The 19312-nt window shown below is 49.2% G+C and overlaps 7 protein-coding genes across 7 annotated transcripts; 3 read left to right on the top strand and 4 right to left on the bottom strand.

The window, feature by feature from the left end:
* Positions 1-264: 264 nt before the first annotated feature.
* On the top strand, positions 265-1038 carry Asppvi_007361 (uncharacterized protein; the record flags this gene model as incomplete). Its single annotated transcript, XM_043303248.1, has 2 exons — positions 265-445; positions 521-1038. 2 exons carry the CDS (start codon positions 265-267, stop codon positions 1036-1038), a joined length of 699 nt encoding a protein of 232 aa, XP_043159183.1.
* Positions 1039-1384: 346 nt separating this feature from the next.
* Asppvi_007360 (bifunctional aminopeptidase/epoxide hydrolase) lies at positions 1385-3882 on the bottom strand (the record flags this gene model as incomplete). The annotated part of the gene is made up of 10 exons (XM_043303247.1): positions 1385-1511; positions 1574-2061; positions 2112-2340; positions 2392-2405; positions 2468-2593; positions 2654-2773; positions 2825-2942; positions 3066-3288; positions 3416-3500; positions 3559-3882. 10 exons carry the CDS (start codon positions 3880-3882, stop codon positions 1385-1387), a joined length of 1854 nt encoding a protein of 617 aa, XP_043159182.1.
* Positions 3883-4898: 1016 nt separating this feature from the next.
* On the top strand, positions 4899-5932 carry Asppvi_007359 (uncharacterized protein; the record flags this gene model as incomplete). The annotated part of the gene is made up of 2 exons (XM_043303246.1): positions 4899-5134; positions 5206-5932. 2 exons carry the CDS (start codon positions 4899-4901, stop codon positions 5930-5932), a joined length of 963 nt encoding a protein of 320 aa, XP_043159181.1.
* Positions 5933-6183: 251 nt separating this feature from the next.
* On the bottom strand, positions 6184-7721 carry Asppvi_007358 (aminopeptidase P family protein; the record flags this gene model as incomplete). Its single annotated transcript, XM_043303245.1, has 3 exons — positions 6184-6387; positions 6448-7480; positions 7555-7721. The coding sequence occupies 3 exons, from the start codon at positions 7719-7721 to the stop codon at positions 6184-6186; spliced, it is 1404 nt and encodes a 467-aa protein (XP_043159180.1).
* A 373-nt stretch (positions 7722-8094) lies between these two features.
* On the bottom strand, positions 8095-9606 carry Asppvi_007357 (uncharacterized protein; the record flags this gene model as incomplete). The annotated part of the gene is made up of 1 exon (XM_043303244.1): positions 8095-9606. One exon carries the CDS (start codon positions 9604-9606, stop codon positions 8095-8097), a length of 1512 nt encoding a protein of 503 aa, XP_043159179.1.
* A 2285-nt stretch (positions 9607-11891) lies between these two features.
* On the top strand, positions 11892-13888 carry Asppvi_007356 (putative C6 finger domain protein; the record flags this gene model as incomplete). Its single annotated transcript, XM_043303243.1, has 2 exons — positions 11892-12026; positions 12116-13888. The coding sequence occupies 2 exons, from the start codon at positions 11892-11894 to the stop codon at positions 13886-13888; spliced, it is 1908 nt and encodes a 635-aa protein (XP_043159178.1).
* Positions 13889-14718: 830 nt separating this feature from the next.
* Positions 14719-18327, bottom strand: Asppvi_007355 (uncharacterized protein; the record flags this gene model as incomplete). The annotated part of the gene is made up of 3 exons (XM_043303242.1): positions 14719-14906; positions 14970-17523; positions 17575-18327. The coding sequence occupies 3 exons, from the start codon at positions 18325-18327 to the stop codon at positions 14719-14721; spliced, it is 3495 nt and encodes a 1164-aa protein (XP_043159177.1).
* Between the last annotated feature and the right edge of the window lie 985 nt (positions 18328-19312).

Below are 19312 nucleotides of genomic sequence, written 5' to 3'. Positions count from 1 at the left end.
CAATTTTCCGAAGTCGACTCTGAAAAATTGCCAGACTGACCGTGGAACGAACTGTAGGCGCATGCACTCAACCTGCCCGTAATTTCGCCCCCAAGTCTTCGACGATCGTTATACATATCTGCGCCTATCGCATCGCAACGTGTATCTCCAGGCCTTGTGCCCTTGCGCTCTCCGGCCCATCCGAACCGCAATGCCCGTTTGGCCCAGCAGACTTTGGGTTCAGTCCCAAATTGGCGGGCCTCTTCACGATTATCAAGGGCTATAATGCCTCGTCCTGGAACGGCTGCGGAAACATATGTCGCATACGGCATGACACAGAAATTATTTGAGGTTTGTTCCAGTCAAGCCGACTACAGCATTCCTCAATTATCCCAGAAAGGGGCTCAAGTTCCCAAAACTGAAGCCGGGGAGGACCTTGGAGTTGGAGAGGGGTGGTGGTACGAAGGTATGTACTGGACTTGAAAGTCTAGTGCGCTCGTTTTCTATCACAGCCGCGGGGGGCTGACTTAAATTCGTCCAGATTTGGGATTGGTTCCAACCTTCTCGACTTGGTCGCAGGTTACTTTTCTGCACATGTACCTTCTCACCGTCCGACTGCGCGCTTTGCCGTCATATGAAAGCCTGCAAACATACTCCCGGCACTTGATAGACCACTTCTCACATAATGCGGAGCATCGCATGGATGTTCTTCATGGTCTGACAAGTCGCGCTATCCGGAACAAGTTTCTCAAAGATCTTTTTATTCAATGGCGAGGCGTCCTTGCTGCGTACGACGAAGGCCTGGTGAAAGGCGACGCCGTGCTAGGGGCTGCTGTGTGGAGAAATCTCTGGAAGGCAAGCCACACCGGGCCGCATGGTGAAGATATGGATTGGACTAAGGTAGCACGGGTTGTTGCATATATGCGCCGCGTTATATCGGAGCTCTCCCAAATCAACGAGGCCGATCTAATTCTACATATCGGCCCCAGGCCCGGTGGAAAGCCTGGCATCTTTGGTTATTCGGAATTGGATAAGCAGTTGGTCGATGGGAAGCGATGACCATGTAAATCAAACCTCCGTGTATTTGTTCGAATGCAAACCAGGACTATGCACATCCTGAGTCTTAAGACTAACCACTCTTCCTAACTCAAGAACATACACTGTTCTCCATCATCTATTTTATAAAAAGTCGTGATGTACTCATACCATTGTCTCTTCAGCTGTTCTGCCACAACACCAGTTCGGCTGTTGATGGCCGAAGAAGTTAGGTACGGCCATGCTGATTTTGCAAAAGTCACGCTCGCCAGACGTTTTCGAGGTAAATTCTGTGCCTCTCCTGAGTCGAGTGACTGAAATTACCGGATGAAGGAGAACATGCGTAAAGTGACCAGTGTTACACCTCGCTTTATTCGTCTTTCTTACCGAAAAGGTCCTTTTCAACCATGGCACGGCAAATAGGATGGTAGAAATCCCTATGCTTTTCAAACGTCTCGATTGCGCGCTTACGGTCAAACTTTGCCAATTTCCGATACCTGCACCCAAGGTTAGCTTCAGGACGACTTGCTCGAAAGCAGCATCTGTAGGAATAGCTTACAAGGGTCGGACAAATTTCATTCGACCAATCTTGCCGAGTAGGTCTGCTGTCGGTTCAAGCACACTTGCATCGCCTGCCTGCAGACCCACTTGGAAGTACAGGTTGGCCACCTCGATATTCTGGCTCCCGGCAAGTCCATATATTTCACCCATCAGCTTAGACAATTCAGGGGTGAGCTGACGCTCGGATACGAGAATCTGTTCCAAGAAAACCACGACTTGATTCGCGGTCAAGCCTCGGATATCCTCTGGCTGAGGCTTGAAGGAAGAGTCAGGCAAAGATAGCCACTTTTTAGCTAGATCATAGACAACATCAACAAGCGACGTGTCGAAATCTGGCTTTGGAGGCAGTCCAGGGGCATAGAACCATCTATCCCAGTCAAGCTCGTTGAGTGCTGTCGAGGCTTCCGAATCATCCTTGAAGAAATCCAAGATTGTGCTCTTGAATTCATAGGAGTCAAGTGATTTTCCCTTGTATTTATTGAAGTACTGAACATGGTTAGCGGAATGTCCTTGTCAAGGCAGGCCTGTCAACATACGTGAGGGATGAATAGATCAAACTTGCTCTTTCCAACCAGATTCTCTAGGTGGAACAGAAAGTTGAATCCCTTTTCGTACGGAATGCTTGAGAAAGCGTCATCCGGGTCCATGCCCTTCAGGTTGGTGATAAGTTTGGTGAAGTCATGCTCATGACCGAAATGCTCTACAGAGTCTGTGAGAGCCTTCCACCCAATGATGGCCGAGAAATGACGATAAGGCTCGCCGTGGCTACAACCGTTAGTGACGAGGAGCCAGAACGCTAGGCAGAAGAATACTCACACTGCAGCTACGATCTTCGTGCGGTTAGCAACAATTAATACGTCTACCTTCTAGAAGTCCAAGGAAGGAGACTTACCCGCCTCTCCAGGTAAGTAGTCCAGCCTTCATTCAACCAGAAATGCTCCCACGAGGCATTGGTGACAAGGTTACCGCTCCAGCTATGCGCAAGCTCGTGAGCAATAACGTCGATATTTTCCCGATCCTGCGCAGTAGATTAGAACTGTCAAAGCGCCTCCGAAGTAATGAAGAGTCAATGCAATACCTTTGAGATAATACTGGGGGTGGCGAATGTAAAGATTGGATTTTCCATTCCCCCGTATGGAAAACTCGGGGGCAGAATCAATACATTATATTCTCCCCAAACGTAAGGGTAAACAATTTTCTGTGCGCAAGTCAGTCAAATATCTAGCTTCGTTCGGTCATTCAGACACACCTCGATTGCATTGATAAATTTCTCCGTATCTGCTTCGAGCTCCCATTGACATTCGCTGAGCTTGTCGGGACTAGTCGCCACGACGCTGCGGGGTCCGATTGGGGCTTCAGATATATCACTTAAGGCCTTATGTCAGATGAAATTCGCCGAGTAGTTCCAACGAGTGGCAAAATCGTAAAGGAAGAGCGGAACAAGTAAGTTGGGTTTTGTTGTTGGGGGGTGGGAAGAGGAAATGACTCACCCGCTAGCTAACGCGAAAAGATAACTTGGGATTGGGACCTTCTGGTGGAACTTGTATAAGGTCTTACCATCGGACTTCGGAGCCTCAAACGAGCTTCGAACGGGGAGTCCGCTGGCAATCACCGGAAGAGGCGAAGTGATGTTGAAGTCCAGCGTACACTTGACATCTGGCGTATCTTGACAGGGAAAGATGGACCGGGCGTGTATAGCCTGGCACTGGGAGACTGAAAAGAGCTCATGTCAACATCTGTTCGTTCCTCTGCTAGACTCATGTGCTACATCCAGGATTCTTGCGTAGCTCGTTTGAATCTTTTTTCAGGAAAAGTCCGCCAATGGAGCGATTTGACTTACACATATAAGGGTGCTTCTTATTCGATGTTTGAGCAGGTGTCAGCCACTGAAGAGCAGTACACTTCTCAGTGGTCTTGACGGATATCTAGAACTCATTAGACCGGGACATATATCGCCCAAGAATGGAGATTACGGCAACATACGTCGACCTCAATAGTGTCATTGAGCTTCACGCCTTGATCGAGCTTGATTTTCAGAGGGGTGCCGTATGGTTCCAGTCGAGGAAGAAACTCCCACTCGGATGGCTGTCCGTTGACTCTCACACCACCAATATCAAGATGGTTGGTGTCCAGGATGATATGTTTGGACTCGCCATGGGTGGTAGAACGGAACTGATGGATCACATTTCCAGCAAGCTTCCTCTGATCAAAAAGGATGTCGAAATTTGCGGTAATATGAGTAGACACCCAATTATTGTAATTGCTCAGGGTATTTGGATCCCTGGGGGGGTTGACAACGGCCGCCATGTTACGTCTTTGACTGAGAGAAAACCGTAAAGTCCACCTGGCTTGAACGTCAGAGATGAATGTTGGTCTTGAACCAGTGCAGATGTAGCTTCGCGAGAAGCTTAGCTGCCGAAGCTGAAAGCGAGGCACACCAATCATAAAGGATTCCCTGGGTTCTTATGGATACCTTACCTGAATCGATCAACTGACAGTGGACATTTGACGGGAGGTTATATCCGGACGCGGCCACATGCGGAAGGTGGAAAAAATTCATGTATTCCCGTTACGTACAGTAATATCCATGGAAAGATAGAGAGATTGAGGGAATTGAAAAGGATGAGGTAGGGTAGAAATAGATAGCAAACTTCATCTTTGAATCTGTCTCTCTATGATCTCCTCGCCTCTCGATGTCTTTGGAGAGTAATGCTGGCAGGTATCTGATGATGCCATACCTATGTGTACACACTCAATACTTTATCATTCACAAATAAAGTGTGTCGTTTCTCGTAGCTATGCTATATTACTATTATTGTTAAAGGACTTTGTAGCTACGCCGTGTATCACTGTATTTGCCTTTAGTACGTCTGCCTACGTGCCACCGAAGGTAGCTCAGGTGTTCGTTGCAGCAGCGCGCCGGTCGAGGTAAAACAGACATATGTCAAACGCGTGTCAACCAAGGTTCTCAAGTAAGTTCTCAAGTCTCGTGCATTATCTCTATTCTGTATGTCTAATTAATATTTGGAGAAGTTAGGTCAGCACAAATGCATCGCGAAACTAACGGAAGTCCTGACATGCTCAGGTAATAATAGAAGCTTGGGGTAGAAAGGTATTCTGTACGCTTTACCTACGGGTAATCCACATGTACAATCGAGCTCCCAGAACATGATCTAGCTGTCAATACTTTTCCCACTCACCGCGCATCTATCGTCAATTGACACTCACTGTGTAACTATATGTGCCCTTTGTACTTCCCTAACATATATAATCAGTTCTTGATTTGAACGTCATTACTACCTTCGCTTCATGAAGTAGCTCCAATGGATAGCCCCCGAGTTCAGGTAGGCGCGCCGGAGGTCGCTCAGGCTCCTGAGAGCACCCTAAACACTGAGACTCCCGATGTGGATATGAATGAGACTCAGCAGGGCGCGGTGAATGAATTCCAAGCAGATGCGAGACAACAGGATATTTCTCTGCCTGACTCGCAGCCAGCAAGTTCAGCACCAACAGAAGCGCCGCAACCTCCCAAGAAGAAGCCGGGCCTTCATTTTCTCGAGTAAGCTCATATCTTCGGGAAGCTTCAACAATGCAAACCCAGCTGGCGCACGCACGGCTCACATCCCTTAGCTACCTGACGTCGCCTATTGTGGAACTCGTTGTCGGGAAGAACGAGCACAAGACTTCGTTAACAGCGCACCAGAGCTTGTTGTTGGAATCGCCATTCCTTGCGCAGGCTGTCGCCGCATTCAGCGAATCAGGTCCGGTACGCGCTAGCTTCTTCCTGAGCAGTATTCTGGATGCTTTTACTAATACAATATCTGGCATGCAGCGGCGTATTGAGCTTCCTGACGAGAACGTCGAGGCATTCGGTTGCTTCCTACAGTTCCAATATACCCATGACTACTCCGCATCCCCCGCCGATCTATCCGTGGAGCAAGACGTTGTAGGGGAACTGGATGATAGTGGTGAGCTATTGTTGAAACATGCGCGTGTCTACACTCTAGCAGAGAAGCTTGGCGTGCCTGCGCTCAAGAGTCTGGCACACTCGAAGATCCACCGTATCAACAGTACCTCTCACGGAGAAATCGCGTACGCGCGTTATGTCTACACACACACACCGGTCGACGATGTCACTATTCGGAAGCCGGTTGCCTCCTTCTGGGCCACCAGAAGCCATGTGCTGCGCCACGAGGCTGAAGATGAGTTCAAGAAGCTGTGTCTTGAAGTGCCTGAGTTCTGCTTTGATGTACTCAGTCTTGTTCTTGACCAAAAAGAGAAGCGTGCCCAGGATCGAGCAGAGACAGAATCGGGCATCAAAGGCAGTGGTAGGAAACGTCTCAGGAGCGGTATCTAGATGGCATCCCCTCTTGAGGTGACCTATCGAATATCCTACGTTACCTATTGTCCAGTATTTTGGCGATTGTATCTGCATCTGTGTAAAAAAGGACTCGAGTGTACTCACCTTTTCTTCTTCTCTTTTACATTACCCATAGCTACCTGTTCAGTACAATATAAACAATACAATGTCGAGACAAGAATGGGTTCTCGTGAAGAGCTTGTGGCAGCTACCAACTAACAGCACTACTATCATTGCAGGCAAAACGCTTAGGAGACAGCTAGTGTCTCTATTTCATCAACAGCCTTTGGCGCCGTGGTTAGATTATCGTATCCGTCCTTGGTCACAAGAACGTTGTCTTCAATGCGGACACCCCCCACGCTCCAATAACGCTCGAGGACGTTGGTATCGATGTATTTGTTTGACTCGGGGGACCTGATGTAAGGTTCAATGATAAACCGGCAGAAATATACCTATAGTCGCAGCGGGCGTCAGTGGATCAGTCTAGGGAACATGGAAATACCCCAACTTACGCCTGGCTCGACGGTGATCACCGAGCCCGCAGGCAAACGACCTCTGACGCGAAGGTACCGGAACATGGTATCCTTATCCGCGTAATTTGGGTTGCCGCCGGTATCATGAGTGTCCATTCCCAGATAATGTCCGAGACCATGCGGGAAAAACGCGACACTGACTCTCTTTTCGAAAATCTCGTCCTCGGCGCCTCGCAGAATGCCTAGCTTAAGGAGGCCTCGAATTGCAACACGGTGGGCATGGGCATGCACATCCTCCCACTGAACGCCTTCCTTAAGCATTGCAATACATTCTGTCTGCATTTGCAGGACAATGTCGTAGATCTGCCGCGTTTCTGCAGTGAATTTCCCGCCTACGGGAATGACGCGAGTGATGTCTGCACAGTAGGTGCGGTACTCTCCACCGGCATCAATAAGCACATTGCGTTTCTTTTGATTTGTCACAGGGTCGATCAGTGTATCATCATTCTTCCCATAGTGAAGAGTGGCACCATTCTCGCCGCAAGCGACGATAGGGTGATAGGACTGCTCTCGAGCGCCATTAGCGATACAAGTTGCAATAAAAGCACCCTCAATTTCACGCTCGTTCACGGCAGTTTGAGACGCCTTAATAGCTGCAATGTGCGCCTTGGCAGAAATATCATTTGCTTTTCTCAGCAACGCGACTTCGTACTCATCCTTGACCACTCGAGACTGCTCAATAACTCCCTTCAGCACGGACGGGTTCACATCAGAAAAGCCGTGAAATTGTGTGCTTTCGGAGACCTGATCAGCAATGGTAAAAGCAATAGCCTTGCCGTCATGGCTGGACGCAATTGATGCGAGCGTGCTATTGAGTTCAGTTGTCACCAACACGCGGTCGACGTCGTATTGGTTCTGAGCCTCCTCGGTAGACATGGGAAGACCGGACCAGATCACATCCTCTGGGTCAACTGGAGGAATGAACAGAGTAAGTTGGTCCGCACTCATATCGTAGACCAGAGAAGAGTCCGGTAACAGACATCCGGATAGGTAGAAGAATGGTCGGCGTTGTCTAATATTGAATGCGATATGTCAGGTCTATCTTTTCAACTGCTGCGGAGGTCAGAATAAAACGTGATTTCGTACCTAAAAGGAACTGGCTCGTCATTGTCTTCAATCAATCGAGTTTTCTGAGCCTCCAGGTAGACGATTCCAGGACAACCATTTCTGAGAGACTGGAGACGTTCGGCCACACGGCGCGCATGCGCTTTCGCCGGATACTTGCCCGCGAGAATTGTATCTACCGTAGCCATCACGCTTTGACGCTAGTTAATAAAACAAGTGAGAAAGAACTGAAGCCTTTGTCCTATATATCTCTCCGGTGGGACGTGGCCCATATCAGAATTGAATCTCAAACCTGCTCGCTAATCGGCTGTTGCGGGGTCTTGCTATGCGGGGCCCAGGCCGGTTAACGTCGGTATAGGCTCTCCGAATGAGGTACTATCCAAATCGTAATTCGAAGGTCGGAGTAACCCTGTTATCGAGTACAGAACGGGCAATAATTTGAGAACCAGTATTCCGTGGTCGAGACATTAGGTAGACTATCGGGTCTATTGTATATCTTCATGCAATATCTTTCATAAGAGCAACAGAGCTATTCACCGTTCTGATAGACAAGCTATACATTCACCTGCATGGGCTGGTTTGACTGCCTGACGTTACCACATCCTCAAATTCCATCTCCCATCTGTCAACCTCCTCAAATTTCTTGGCTTGCAATCTGAGCTCCTCGCTCAGGTAATTATTAGCTGGTATTGGCACCGGCGATGATTCTAGATCGAATGCATCCGTGTCGAGTGGTGAGGACAGAGGCGAGGACAACTCGATTGCTTGGTTCTCCTTGTCGACATCAGCAGTCTGATTTCTTTGTGGAGCATCAGCTCTCTTTTGCCTCGAGCCCTTCATCGCAGCTAAGTTCGTATGTGCAGAAGACTTAGTTGGACTCATGGCTTCACCATTTAGAGCTGTGACTGCACCTTGCTTCCTGTGCTTGGTGGGAACAATCTCCAGTGGCTTTGGCTTGTCCTTTCGCCGTTGTTGTGCTCGCGCTGGCACCCTAGTGGGCAAGTATGACAACTCATCTTCATCCTGGTCGATAGAATAGTMCTCTTCGCTTTCGTCATCAAGAAGTACATGATCGGGTACTCCATGGTGTCTGCGATGTTTACGACGTCGCCGAGGAAGCAATCTGTCTTGTAGACTTGCGGTGGACACAGTGAGCTTTCCACTCAATTCTCCTGTGTTACGGCCTTTCGTATGCTCTAGCGAGTCTGCGGGTGGTTCGGCAGCCATCAACGTTGAGTGGCTACGCTGGGGACTTGACACTGGGCTGCTGCTCAACGGTGATGCCACCGTCCGATTCAATACTTTCGAGTTTGCCAAGTGGTGTGAAGCCTCACGAGGGGTGCCACGCTCTTCATCACCAACCCCAGGGCTTATTGAGCCAGCAAGTGAGTCTTCCACGACGTCCAAAGGTGACTGAGGAACTTGAAGCTCCTCCCCGGCGCGCTTGCGCTTGCGCGATCCTCCGCTGGACGGGTGCGAACGGTCGGAAAGAGGCGAGGAAGATGCATGTCTAATAACGAGGGATTTTCCTCTGGAAACATTCAGGGGAGTTGACTCATCCTCTGGGCTCAGTCCACCAAGAAAATCATCATCGTCAAGGTCTCCAAAATCAGAAGATCCGTCATCTGCCTGCATCATCTGGAGAATACTAGCTTGCCGAGGTCGTCTCCTAAAATTGCTCAATATCGAAGTCTCGAATCCTGGAGTGCCAGGTATTTTGGAGCTCATATCAGCCCCTCGTCTGCCAACTGATAGCGTAGATGAATAGCCTCGAGCTCTCGTGGGTGGCCGGCTGCCCGTAGCTCCACGTTCCCCCATAGGCGAGGACTCAATTGCCTGTTCTTGCTTCTTGGTCACGGGTGTCTGACCCCTCAATTGTCGTGCGAATTTGATATCATCGACACTAAGTGCCGGCTGTGCCTCCAGCCTCTTGTCATTCTCGGTTCCCTGTAGTGGTCCTGAATTGTTGGCAGTACTCTTGGTTTCGGGATCCTTGGTTTTCTGAGATACCTTGGGCGAAGCCCGGACACGTCGCGATGTGAGACGATTGCGCTTTGTTGGTGGACGTGGCATCGTTGTGTTGTATCGGATCCAGACACTTCAGATGCGGCGAGATGAAGAAAAACAGACGGAAGGACAAGGCTTTTTTCCTTGCACAAAGGAGTGCACGGAGTTACTTGTTTTAAAATGATGTGGGATTATTGTGTATAATCAATAATCGTTGAAGTCTCTCGTACGCGTAGTTAGCGAGGTCTGTTTGGTTATATGAAATGTAGAACGCGTCTTCAGGGATGGGGTGCAGAGAGATAAATGGCGCAATGATTCATAGGATCATGATCTTCACTACCTTAGGAAGGGAGTTGCTAGCTAGGACACAGAGGATCTTCTCTGGTTCATTAGTACTTCTCCCCATCTGGCTCGCGTCACTGATTGGGGATTGTTTTGGTGGTTTCGACGCGTCGGGTGGTCATGCACGTGTCTGGATCACTTTCAGTTGATGAGATCGGATTGGAGCCCGTTAAAGCTACTTTACCATTTTAGGATATCCCATGCTTTTTATCAAGCCCTCGAGGCTGGGTCTAGCTCTGGGGACTGTTACAAGGCTTACCATAGTGGCACTGATTAGCCTCTGTGAGGGTAAATCCGTCGCAAAGATGGAAAAGTACCCTGGGGTCTGGGCAAGCAACCAATATGATTAAAGGGTCAACCCATTACAGATTACGGACAGAGCACATCCTAGGTAGTCGTACCGATTTATGTAGATATTTTGCACTATCTCGCTTTACTGAAATTATTAGAGCTTCCATGACTTAGGCAGATGATGTAGTGAGAGTGCTATCTATCTATCTATTATTATCATCGATCGTGGATTATTGGTGTCATCTTGAACTCCGTAAATCTCCTATACAGAACTCTATACGGAGAACATACCGCAAGGTACCTGAGCAATTTCGTCCTGTAGATACCTAGGATCTTTGAGCTTTCAACCTTGCAACCTCAATGACAACGCTAAGGTAGGAGCATGACGGTTGATGTATTCGTAATACCCGTTGACTTCGGCACTACGATGGAAGGCTCCTATCCTGCATACCTACCACGCATGGATACTTGGATAGAGGTACCGACCTAATTCATTTATGAGAACTGTTCTACGGAGTAATATCTGCTCCAATATTCTCCGTTGACCATCCAGCACGTATCAATGACCGTCTCTAGAACTAGTTGCCAGTTGCTAAATATCAATGAGTTATAGTCTCACGTTTGCCCTGAACAGGCTCTAGTCATGTATCCCAATCATTCGAGGCAGGTTCCTTTTCATCAAATCCCAAAGGTTTTGAACAATGCCGGTTCCACTACTCGGTCCTGCAAGGCTAATATTATTTTACTCTTCATACAGTAGCTACCTAGGTGGCCGTGGCCCTGACAGTCCATTTAATCCAGCAAATTGAAGCGCGTGTACATCACGGATTGTACCTCGTATACGACTCACGACCTACCTAGTCGAGGCGATATTGCGCCGTACTTGAGGTAATAATAATAATTTAATGATGCCCAGCTACTAGATAGAGTCCTCGGCTATGGCCCATAAGGGGTTCCTGATATGGCCTTCTCCGCATTGCACTAAGATGAGACTGCCTTCTGATTCGGTTGTGATTCTACGCTTCTTTGTATCTAATGATATTATGGTAGGTATTAATCTACTACTGTATTATTATTGGGCCCAGTGATTCAGTGAAACCTGGCTCCTTCAAACTCCCAAGTCATCAGTATTGTCCTTCCCCCGCTCCCCCAGATACTAAACACTACCAGGGAGTCTAATAATACAATTAAATGCACAACTATGGCTTGCCTTAGACTCACTCAGGGAAATGTCAATCTCGCTTCTCCAGGTCTCGAGTCGTCTGCTCAACCAGGTATTTTGGCCTTTCCCCCACTCCCTGCTTACTTCTCAGGGCTCTTCTTGTGACATCTCACTGATCGTGGCATTTCAGCACTTGGTTTGAGAAGCCATTCGATGCGTATCGCGAAAGCCACTTAAGGGCTGCTTAGCGCTTGGTGAAATCTCACCATGGGCTTCTAAGCGTCGCATCATCATCATCATCATCTACATTGATTCGTCTACCTCTGTCCTAGGATCTTGTTTTCAATTCTACGTTCTTCTAACGCGTCTCGGGGATGTTCCAAGCCGCAGGACAGAGAGTCTGATCTTAGATGACAGGCAGTGCCACTATGAAAAGCCTACTCAGCCCTTGCAGAGAGTACAGATTCATGCCATTTTTGCTTTCTTCCATATCTCCAAAGTCTGGACAGGCGACTTTCTCTCATTGTGATATGAAAGAACCTTGGCCATTCACATCATGACGCCCTCTCCAGAGAGAGACTTGATCCTCGACTCGGCCACCGCAGGTGGCACTGCGGAATTTCAAGTCAGCAAGAAAAAGCGGTCCAACTCTGAGCTAACGGAATATCCTCGGAGACGTGCGACGATCGCAGTACGTATCCTTGACTTCTTCTTTTCAATTTTGCCCTCCCCTTTCCCATCGTCACCTGGGTATTGGTTGACCCATGAGGAGCACCACAGTGCCAGATATGTCGCTTACGAAAGACTCGATGTAACGGGGCGCGCCCGAGGTGTCAACTTTGTACAGACCTGGACGCAGACTGCGTTTACAGGGAACCAGGCATCAAACTCGACGCTGGCGACAAACTGATCATTGAGAGGTTGAATAGAATCGAGGGTCTACTTCAATCTACTCTGGCGGGACAAGCAACACATTTCCCGTTGTCTTCAACGTCCCCTACCACGAGCAATGATACGAATGTGGGCAGCGATGATGCGGTCGCCAAGGCATCCACTATCGCCGCCATGTCTGGGAGAACCTCCGTTGCCGGACTTGGATCCTGGGTGAACCCACCAACGAGCATCTCAACGATGCCCAAGGTGCACACTACTCCCGCACTACACCTTCTACAATGGCCCCTTATTCGAGACCTGGTCGCTGGTCCCTACGATCCGCAGACGTTACTGCAGCTTGAAATGGCCCGCGAGCCGCTTAGGTTTCCTTCAGCTGCAGGGTTCGACTTGTCTAATACAACAACATATGTACAGTCTTTTTTCGAGCGGGTCAATGTTTGGTACGCTTGTGTGAACCCATACACTTGGACAAGCTATTACAGTAAAGCCGTGTCTCTGGGATTCCGAGAGGGACCCGAGAGCTGCGTGGTCCTCTTGGTTCTGGCTCTCGGCAGCGCCAGTCACTACGGAAGCATCTCGTTCATTCCTTCAGATATGGATCCCCCGGGACTACCTTACTTTGCAACAGCGTGGAATCTTCTGCCATCGGTAATGATGCGCAACTCTGTTCTGGCTGCTCAGTGCATCATCCTTGCGTCTGCCTATTTATTCTACCTGGTCAGGCCGCTGGAGGCTTGGACCCTCCTCTCCAATGCTAGCATGAAATTACAATTACTCTTCGGGGACCCCGCCCGTGTACCCCTTCAGTGGAGAGAATTGAGTGTGAGAGTGTACTGGAATGCTCTCTTATATGAGAGCGACTTGCTGGCAGAGTTGGATCTGCCTCACTCGGGCATTGTGCACTTCGAAGAAGTTGTCGACCTTCCCGGTGGTTTCGAGGACGAGGAGGACGAAGAAGATGATGAAGCTGACACTGACGATCGTCAAAACAGCTTAGTGGAGGGCTCGGTAGGCCGCGAGGAACTATGGTATTTCCTTGCTGAGATCGCTCTTCGGCGACTTCTGAATCGAGTCAGCCATATGATATACCAGAAAGATAATTCGCTGACCCTTGGATCACTTGGGCCCATTGTCTCGGAGCTGGATTTCCAACTTTCTCAGTGGTATGAGAGTCTACCTCAGCCAGTCCAGTTTCCTCTTAACCACACGCCGATCTCCAACCCCGTCCAGACAGTCCTCAGATTGCGATACTACGCTTGCCGGACAATCATATACCGGCCATACATCTTAGCTGTCTTTGAGAATGAGCAAGCTGCAACTGATCAAGTAGTAAGGGAATGCTGCCGGCGGTGCTTGGAGGCCACGCTGCGGCAGCTGGAGAATATTACCAGTCACCGCGAAGGCCATCTCCCCTATCTCTGGCAGGGCGCGCTCTCTATGGTATCGCAAACATTGTTGATCATGGGGGCCACGATGTCCCCCGGACTCTCTACTCTATTGCCTCCGGGATTCCGAGTGGATGCGATAATATCCAGTGTGATGGCCGAGGTTGAGAGATACGCACACCTTGCGCCAAGCCTCAAACTATCTGCAGAGATCATTCGAGACGCGGAGAAACGACGGCAAATTTGTCTCAGATCGACGAGTCGACGAGTATAGAGGGTCAGATGAACTACTCTAGGAATCAGTTTAATTCAGGCTTCGCTGTTTATCATTGCGACAAATACACTCAATACTTGGTGACTGTTTCAGGACAGCTGACAGGGAAGCTAGGGTCTGATGCTCAAATAAGCCATAATTCATTCTTCTTTTTAGTTCATGCTTGATCCCAGTCCMGATAGTTTGACTCTCTGTCTCCTCACATCGTCTCTGAAACTCCCGCTCTTGCGCTTCCCTTGCACTTCGTTCTTTTACCTAGCACTTGCTCAAGACTCTTCAGTAATCGCAGACCTACTCAAGTGACAAGCTCAGTCCAATAAACACAATTTTATACCCCGGCTCTCTTGTGGGTAATATATGCATGAGACGCGACGAATTGAGAACCCCCAGCGAGAGAACATCACTGCTGATATAATTAATTGCCTCCAGCGCTTGAAACAAAATGTGAAAATCTGGGCAGATCTCTAAACTTGCTACCATGACAAACGAACAAACACATACAATCCTTCATATCTTGAAAGCAATATAGGGCAATGGTATCGCAAGAGAAAATACAGTAACAGGGTATGTAGAAGGACATGTTCTCCAGACAAAGCTGAGGTTATGGATCAGGATAGTCGACGGTCGTTCATGCATTAGTGAATTCGGCGGAGGAAGGGGAGGGACAGGGGCAGTTCCATTTGAAATTCTAATAAGGGAGAATTCAGTATGGGAGAGGTGTATCAGAGTTAAAGGAAGGGCAGAAGAATTAAAATAGCAGGAGCTAAAAGGCTGAGATCGTCGATGGTGAACAAGCAGTAAAATAAGCTAAGGCTCGAACACCTTTACACTCAGATCAAAACCCATTCACTTCCTCTCTTGATGAACTTATCAAGCATCATGCCAATGTCGTTCAAAGCGAATCGGCAGATATAGAATCCGAAAAATTCAGCAGCATKGCGTGTACTCAATTCGAGGCCGACTAATGTGGGCGAGGAATGTTTGAGACCGGGGTCTTCAACTTGCTGGGCAATCTGGTCTACAACACAGAGCCTCCGTTAGCATAGCAGGATTGACAAGAAGAATGAGAGAATGTACTCACCCAGCACCTGCGCCGCGTCGCACAGTCGGGCGAGCGCAGCCATATAATGTGCGTTGGGTCCACTGAACTGGACCTGTGGTGTAACACGCTTGGCAGCTTGAGAAGTTGGCAACGAAGTCATGGGGATCGAACTGATTGTTAAATTATCTTTGCTGGTTTCTTTGGGATGCACTGGTGTAGCGGGAGCACCGAAGCCTGAGTTTTTGGAACGCAATTTTCGCCATGAAGTTAGATATGACGACTTGCCTGAACTGCTGTTGACTTTTTGCAGCATATTATCAACACCATTTGCCACATCCTCAGAGCTTTGAGAATATTTGAACATCGGCATAGCCCCTTGCACGCCGACTTCGCTGCTTATCTTCTTTGACAGAGACACCTGCACCTGGTCGAGCACAGCTTCCAAGGATTGCATTTCCTCCAGGACGGCGTCGGCGTCATAAGTGTCCACCTTAGCAAGCTTAAGTAACGCCGCCGTCAACAGGTCGCAGTTGGACACTTTTTCTTCGACCGCCCTAAGTTTCACGTTTTTAACGCCCCACACATCATGGGGTACAAATAGTTTCGTAGATAAATAGCCCCCTCGCGGATGAGCGATGGTCTGGTAAATACATCTCAAGAGCCAGAATGGACGTAAAAGAAATGATTCGGGACACGGCTCTAAAGGAATAGGGGCGTTCGCAGCCATTGGATTGGGGGATCCGGGACTTGTCGGTGAGTGGATGTGGCTATCGAACAAATACAGGCCTCCACTGTTCAGACCGGACGGCGCAAAAGTTGCACCAATAGGTGTAGGTAGAGAAGGAGCTGCGCCAATTGCCGTTCCCTTTTGCAGGTCCGGGAATGCACCGCTTGATGGCGTTTCCGGGGAATTGGCAGACAGATCAGGCGCTGGTACAGAGACATTCCTCGGCCGGAACGTCTTCAGACCTGAATTTAACTTGCCCAGGTTGTCTGGGGCTGAAGGGACCTTGCCAATCAGACGGGCGGGTGATGGCACCTTCGATATCCTGCCATACGGCTTTCCCTCCTGCGTAATAACTTTCTCTAGTACTTCAATGGTGGAACCATCGTCAGCCAGTGATGCAATTGAAGCATTCCTTCGGTTGAGATGCACGGCCGATGCGGAAACGGAAGCTGGAGCGGGAGACTTAGTAGTGGAGCTTGCGGAAGAGAGTGTTTGAGATCCGTCTTTCGGGAGAGGGGGTGGTCGAAACATGTCCGTGCCCGCGGAGTCTTGGGTGAGCGCATCACCGCCAATCTTAGGACGAGAGCTGGTCTCGATTTTCAGTTCTGTCGGGTTTTGGCCTGACATTCGTCGTGCTCGCACGCTTGGACTCGCTATTAGCACAGAAGACTGTTTGGGCAGGCCGAAAGGAACATGAGGCGAGGAGACTTGGTCGAACTCTAATGGAGTAAGCGCGCTCTGACGTTTCTCTGATTGATCCTCCAACACAACGTCATCTTCCTCCAACGGAGCCAAAGTCACGCCGGGTGTTGTTGTAGCTGAATTTGGGACAACCGAGCTCTCCCATGTCCTAGCGGACAACACGCTTGAATCTGACTGGCGCGGAAGAGCAGATTTTGACTGGAGATCAAATGCGAAATCATCCATAACGTAGCCACTGGTCATTTCATCCAACAATCGCTCCTCTTCTTCGGCTTCGTCGTCAGGATAATCTTGGACCAAATCACTTGAATGGTCGAGCCTCGTCTGCTCGAGTATGTGGCGAAGATCGTGGCCCTGAGTTATTGCTACTTCCGCTTCTCTCTCCGCTTCCCTTACTCTCTGTTTTGCCAACTCAACGTTCCTGCGAGCGTTCGCTACGATCTCATCGTCTGTATCGTAACCGTCCACCTCTACCGCTGGTTCCAAGCCTTCATCATATGCAGCCTCAACGGCAGCATCTAATGCAGCATCAAATTCGGCTTCAGTACCATGGCTGAAGCGGTGGCTTCTTCTCCGCCGTAGATACACAGATGATACTCGGGAGTGCTGGGAAGAAGGTGAAGAAGCACCAGACTCGTCGATAGTATCGAGCCAAGAGGTTGACTCGTAAATGTCCCTGGCGTGAGTGCTCAGTAAGGTCAACTCAGACTGCGGATCCCTGGAAGACGAGGGTTCCTCATCCTGACCGGGTCCTCTGGTCAAATATGTATCCTGTGGAGGGCCCAGTGCGCCCTGAAAAAATTTCTCCGACGCTTGCCTGGACGAATCAGACTGAGCCGGTCTGCCGGAAACGGGTGACGGTATGGCATATCTTGACTCATCCTCCAAAGGCGACGGCAATAGCGACTGACGCCTCGGAGGGATCTGATTGGGCACCATGGTTCTAGATCCTTCAGAGATGGGATGATCATGAACGAAAGATCTGGACTGCAAATAGTCGTATCTCTCCTCAGTATGCAAATCATCCTCGTCCTCTATGGGTTGTGACATTGCTCCGTATGACTCCTGACTAAGGGGACGTTCAGGAAGCGCTTTGCTGTTAACTTCGCGGAAGGAGAAGTCCATACGACGCAGCTCGGTCACGCGAAGCATATAGGTGTCGCGCTACAAAATCCGTGTTAATAAGTTCTGCAGGGGTAGAGAGGGCAAACTCACAATCTCCTGAAGCTTCATTCTCTCGTCTTCTCCTCCGCTGCTTCGCAACATGACTAGTTGTAGAAGTTGACAAGCATCGTTGTAAGCTTCCATTGCACCTTCGAAATTAGCTGCGTTGTCTAGAAGGACTGCAGTATTAGCCTTCTGCAACGCTTTAGAAAGCATTGCTTTCTGGGAATAGCCCCGCCTCCGTCGTACAGAGTCATATCCCTTGGCCGATGCTGGGCGTGAGCTGTCGCCCACCTCTTGAGAGCTCGCTGGATCATGAGACAAATTATGCTCGCCAGAGCCCATGCTGAGTGAGCCTGACTTTGCCCACGGGTTCTGGAAGAGAGCTGGGGAGGCTAACACAGGCTCCGATGTCTCAAGATTTGAGTTGAAGGGGACAATGCCGCTATCATTCGCCGCCAACTTGGTTATCGTACCAGCATCTGATGATCCAAGTCTGGACGCTTCGGTATGGCTTGCTGACGTCGAAGGCTGGGAGACACGAAATGCCTGTGATTGGCCACGGTGGTGATCGGGAACGTAACACTCAGGGCTAGAGGTGCTCGCCGGGCTTGCATTTGCCTTCGGAGATTCTATATTAATAGGCGATGAATTTCCCCGAGAACGGTTGATAGGCGAATCCTTGCTAGAAACGGTCGACTGAGACCAGCGATTCAGGCTACCGAGGCCTTCTAGGATCCCATTATGATCAGTTTGGATTTCGGAAATCGCGTTGGTCGTACGCTCTGGTATCAATTCGGGCATTGTTGTAATGATTGTTTCGGAGCTTGTGGTGTTTTTAGGGACAGTGAGTTCGCCTTGGTTCAACGATGTCTTCCACGGGAACGTCTATGTAGCCCTTTCTCATTTCCCAACGGCCGCCAAGCGAGAAGCGAGAGATGGCTATTTTGTGAGGCAACAACAAGTAGGCATATATAGATTGTAGAGGCCTGAACTTAATATATATATTCCTCAGTCTTGAGCGCCTTGCTCAGCACATCGTCGTTTAGCGCAGGATCCAATGCGTTCACGAACAGCGCATTGCTTCCAGGTGACAGTCAGCGAGCAGCGCAAATCAGAAGCAACGTCCACTTTAGGATAGCCGGTCGCAATTGCAGTTCAAGTGGAGCGGCAGAGACCGGAGCAAGGAGATAGTTGGCCAGGCGATCAAAGTTGTCACTTTGGCAGGAATCGATGGGCGGCTCAGAAACATCAGAGGCGTGGTGATGGTGTGTTGGAAACTCGGCACGGAGATATATCAGGGACGATAAGCTGGAGAAAGAATTGGAATTGTGTCAATTGCTGTTTGTTGAGGAGTGGGCAGAAGCCAGACGACAGGATTGCTCAGAAGCTGTCTATAGGTAGCGTCAGACGTACCAGCTTGTTTAGCAGATTATCGAGCATAGAGAACCGATGCCGTATAGTTTTGCTCAGAAATGATCAATTCGAGATTGAAAGAGAAATCTAGCTTCAACAAGAACGTCCAACTACAGGATGGTGCGGAGAAATATACGAAATCTCAAGACATGATTATTGATAGTCGCATCATTATCGGCGATGGTAGGCGGTTCAGGGGAGAGCAGCGGAGGTCTGGTTTGGTGGTTGGACAATTTGCGGAGCGGAAAAAGGGGCAGTGGGGTATCGATATCTGGGCCATCAGAAGGGAAAACTGTGTAAGTACACTCAGTGATGTTATTTAAGCTACTGAAATCAATCAGAATCTATTACACTAGTTACTGTTCTGTCTCAT

Source organism: Aspergillus pseudoviridinutans (genome assembly GCF_018340605.1).
Source record: "Aspergillus pseudoviridinutans IFM 55266 DNA, scaffold_5, whole genome shotgun sequence".
NCBI classification, from domain to species: Eukaryota; Fungi; Ascomycota; class Eurotiomycetes; order Eurotiales; family Aspergillaceae; genus Aspergillus; species Aspergillus pseudoviridinutans.
Note: the sequence above shows the minus strand (reverse complement) of the source record. Positions and strands in the feature narration are given on the sequence as shown.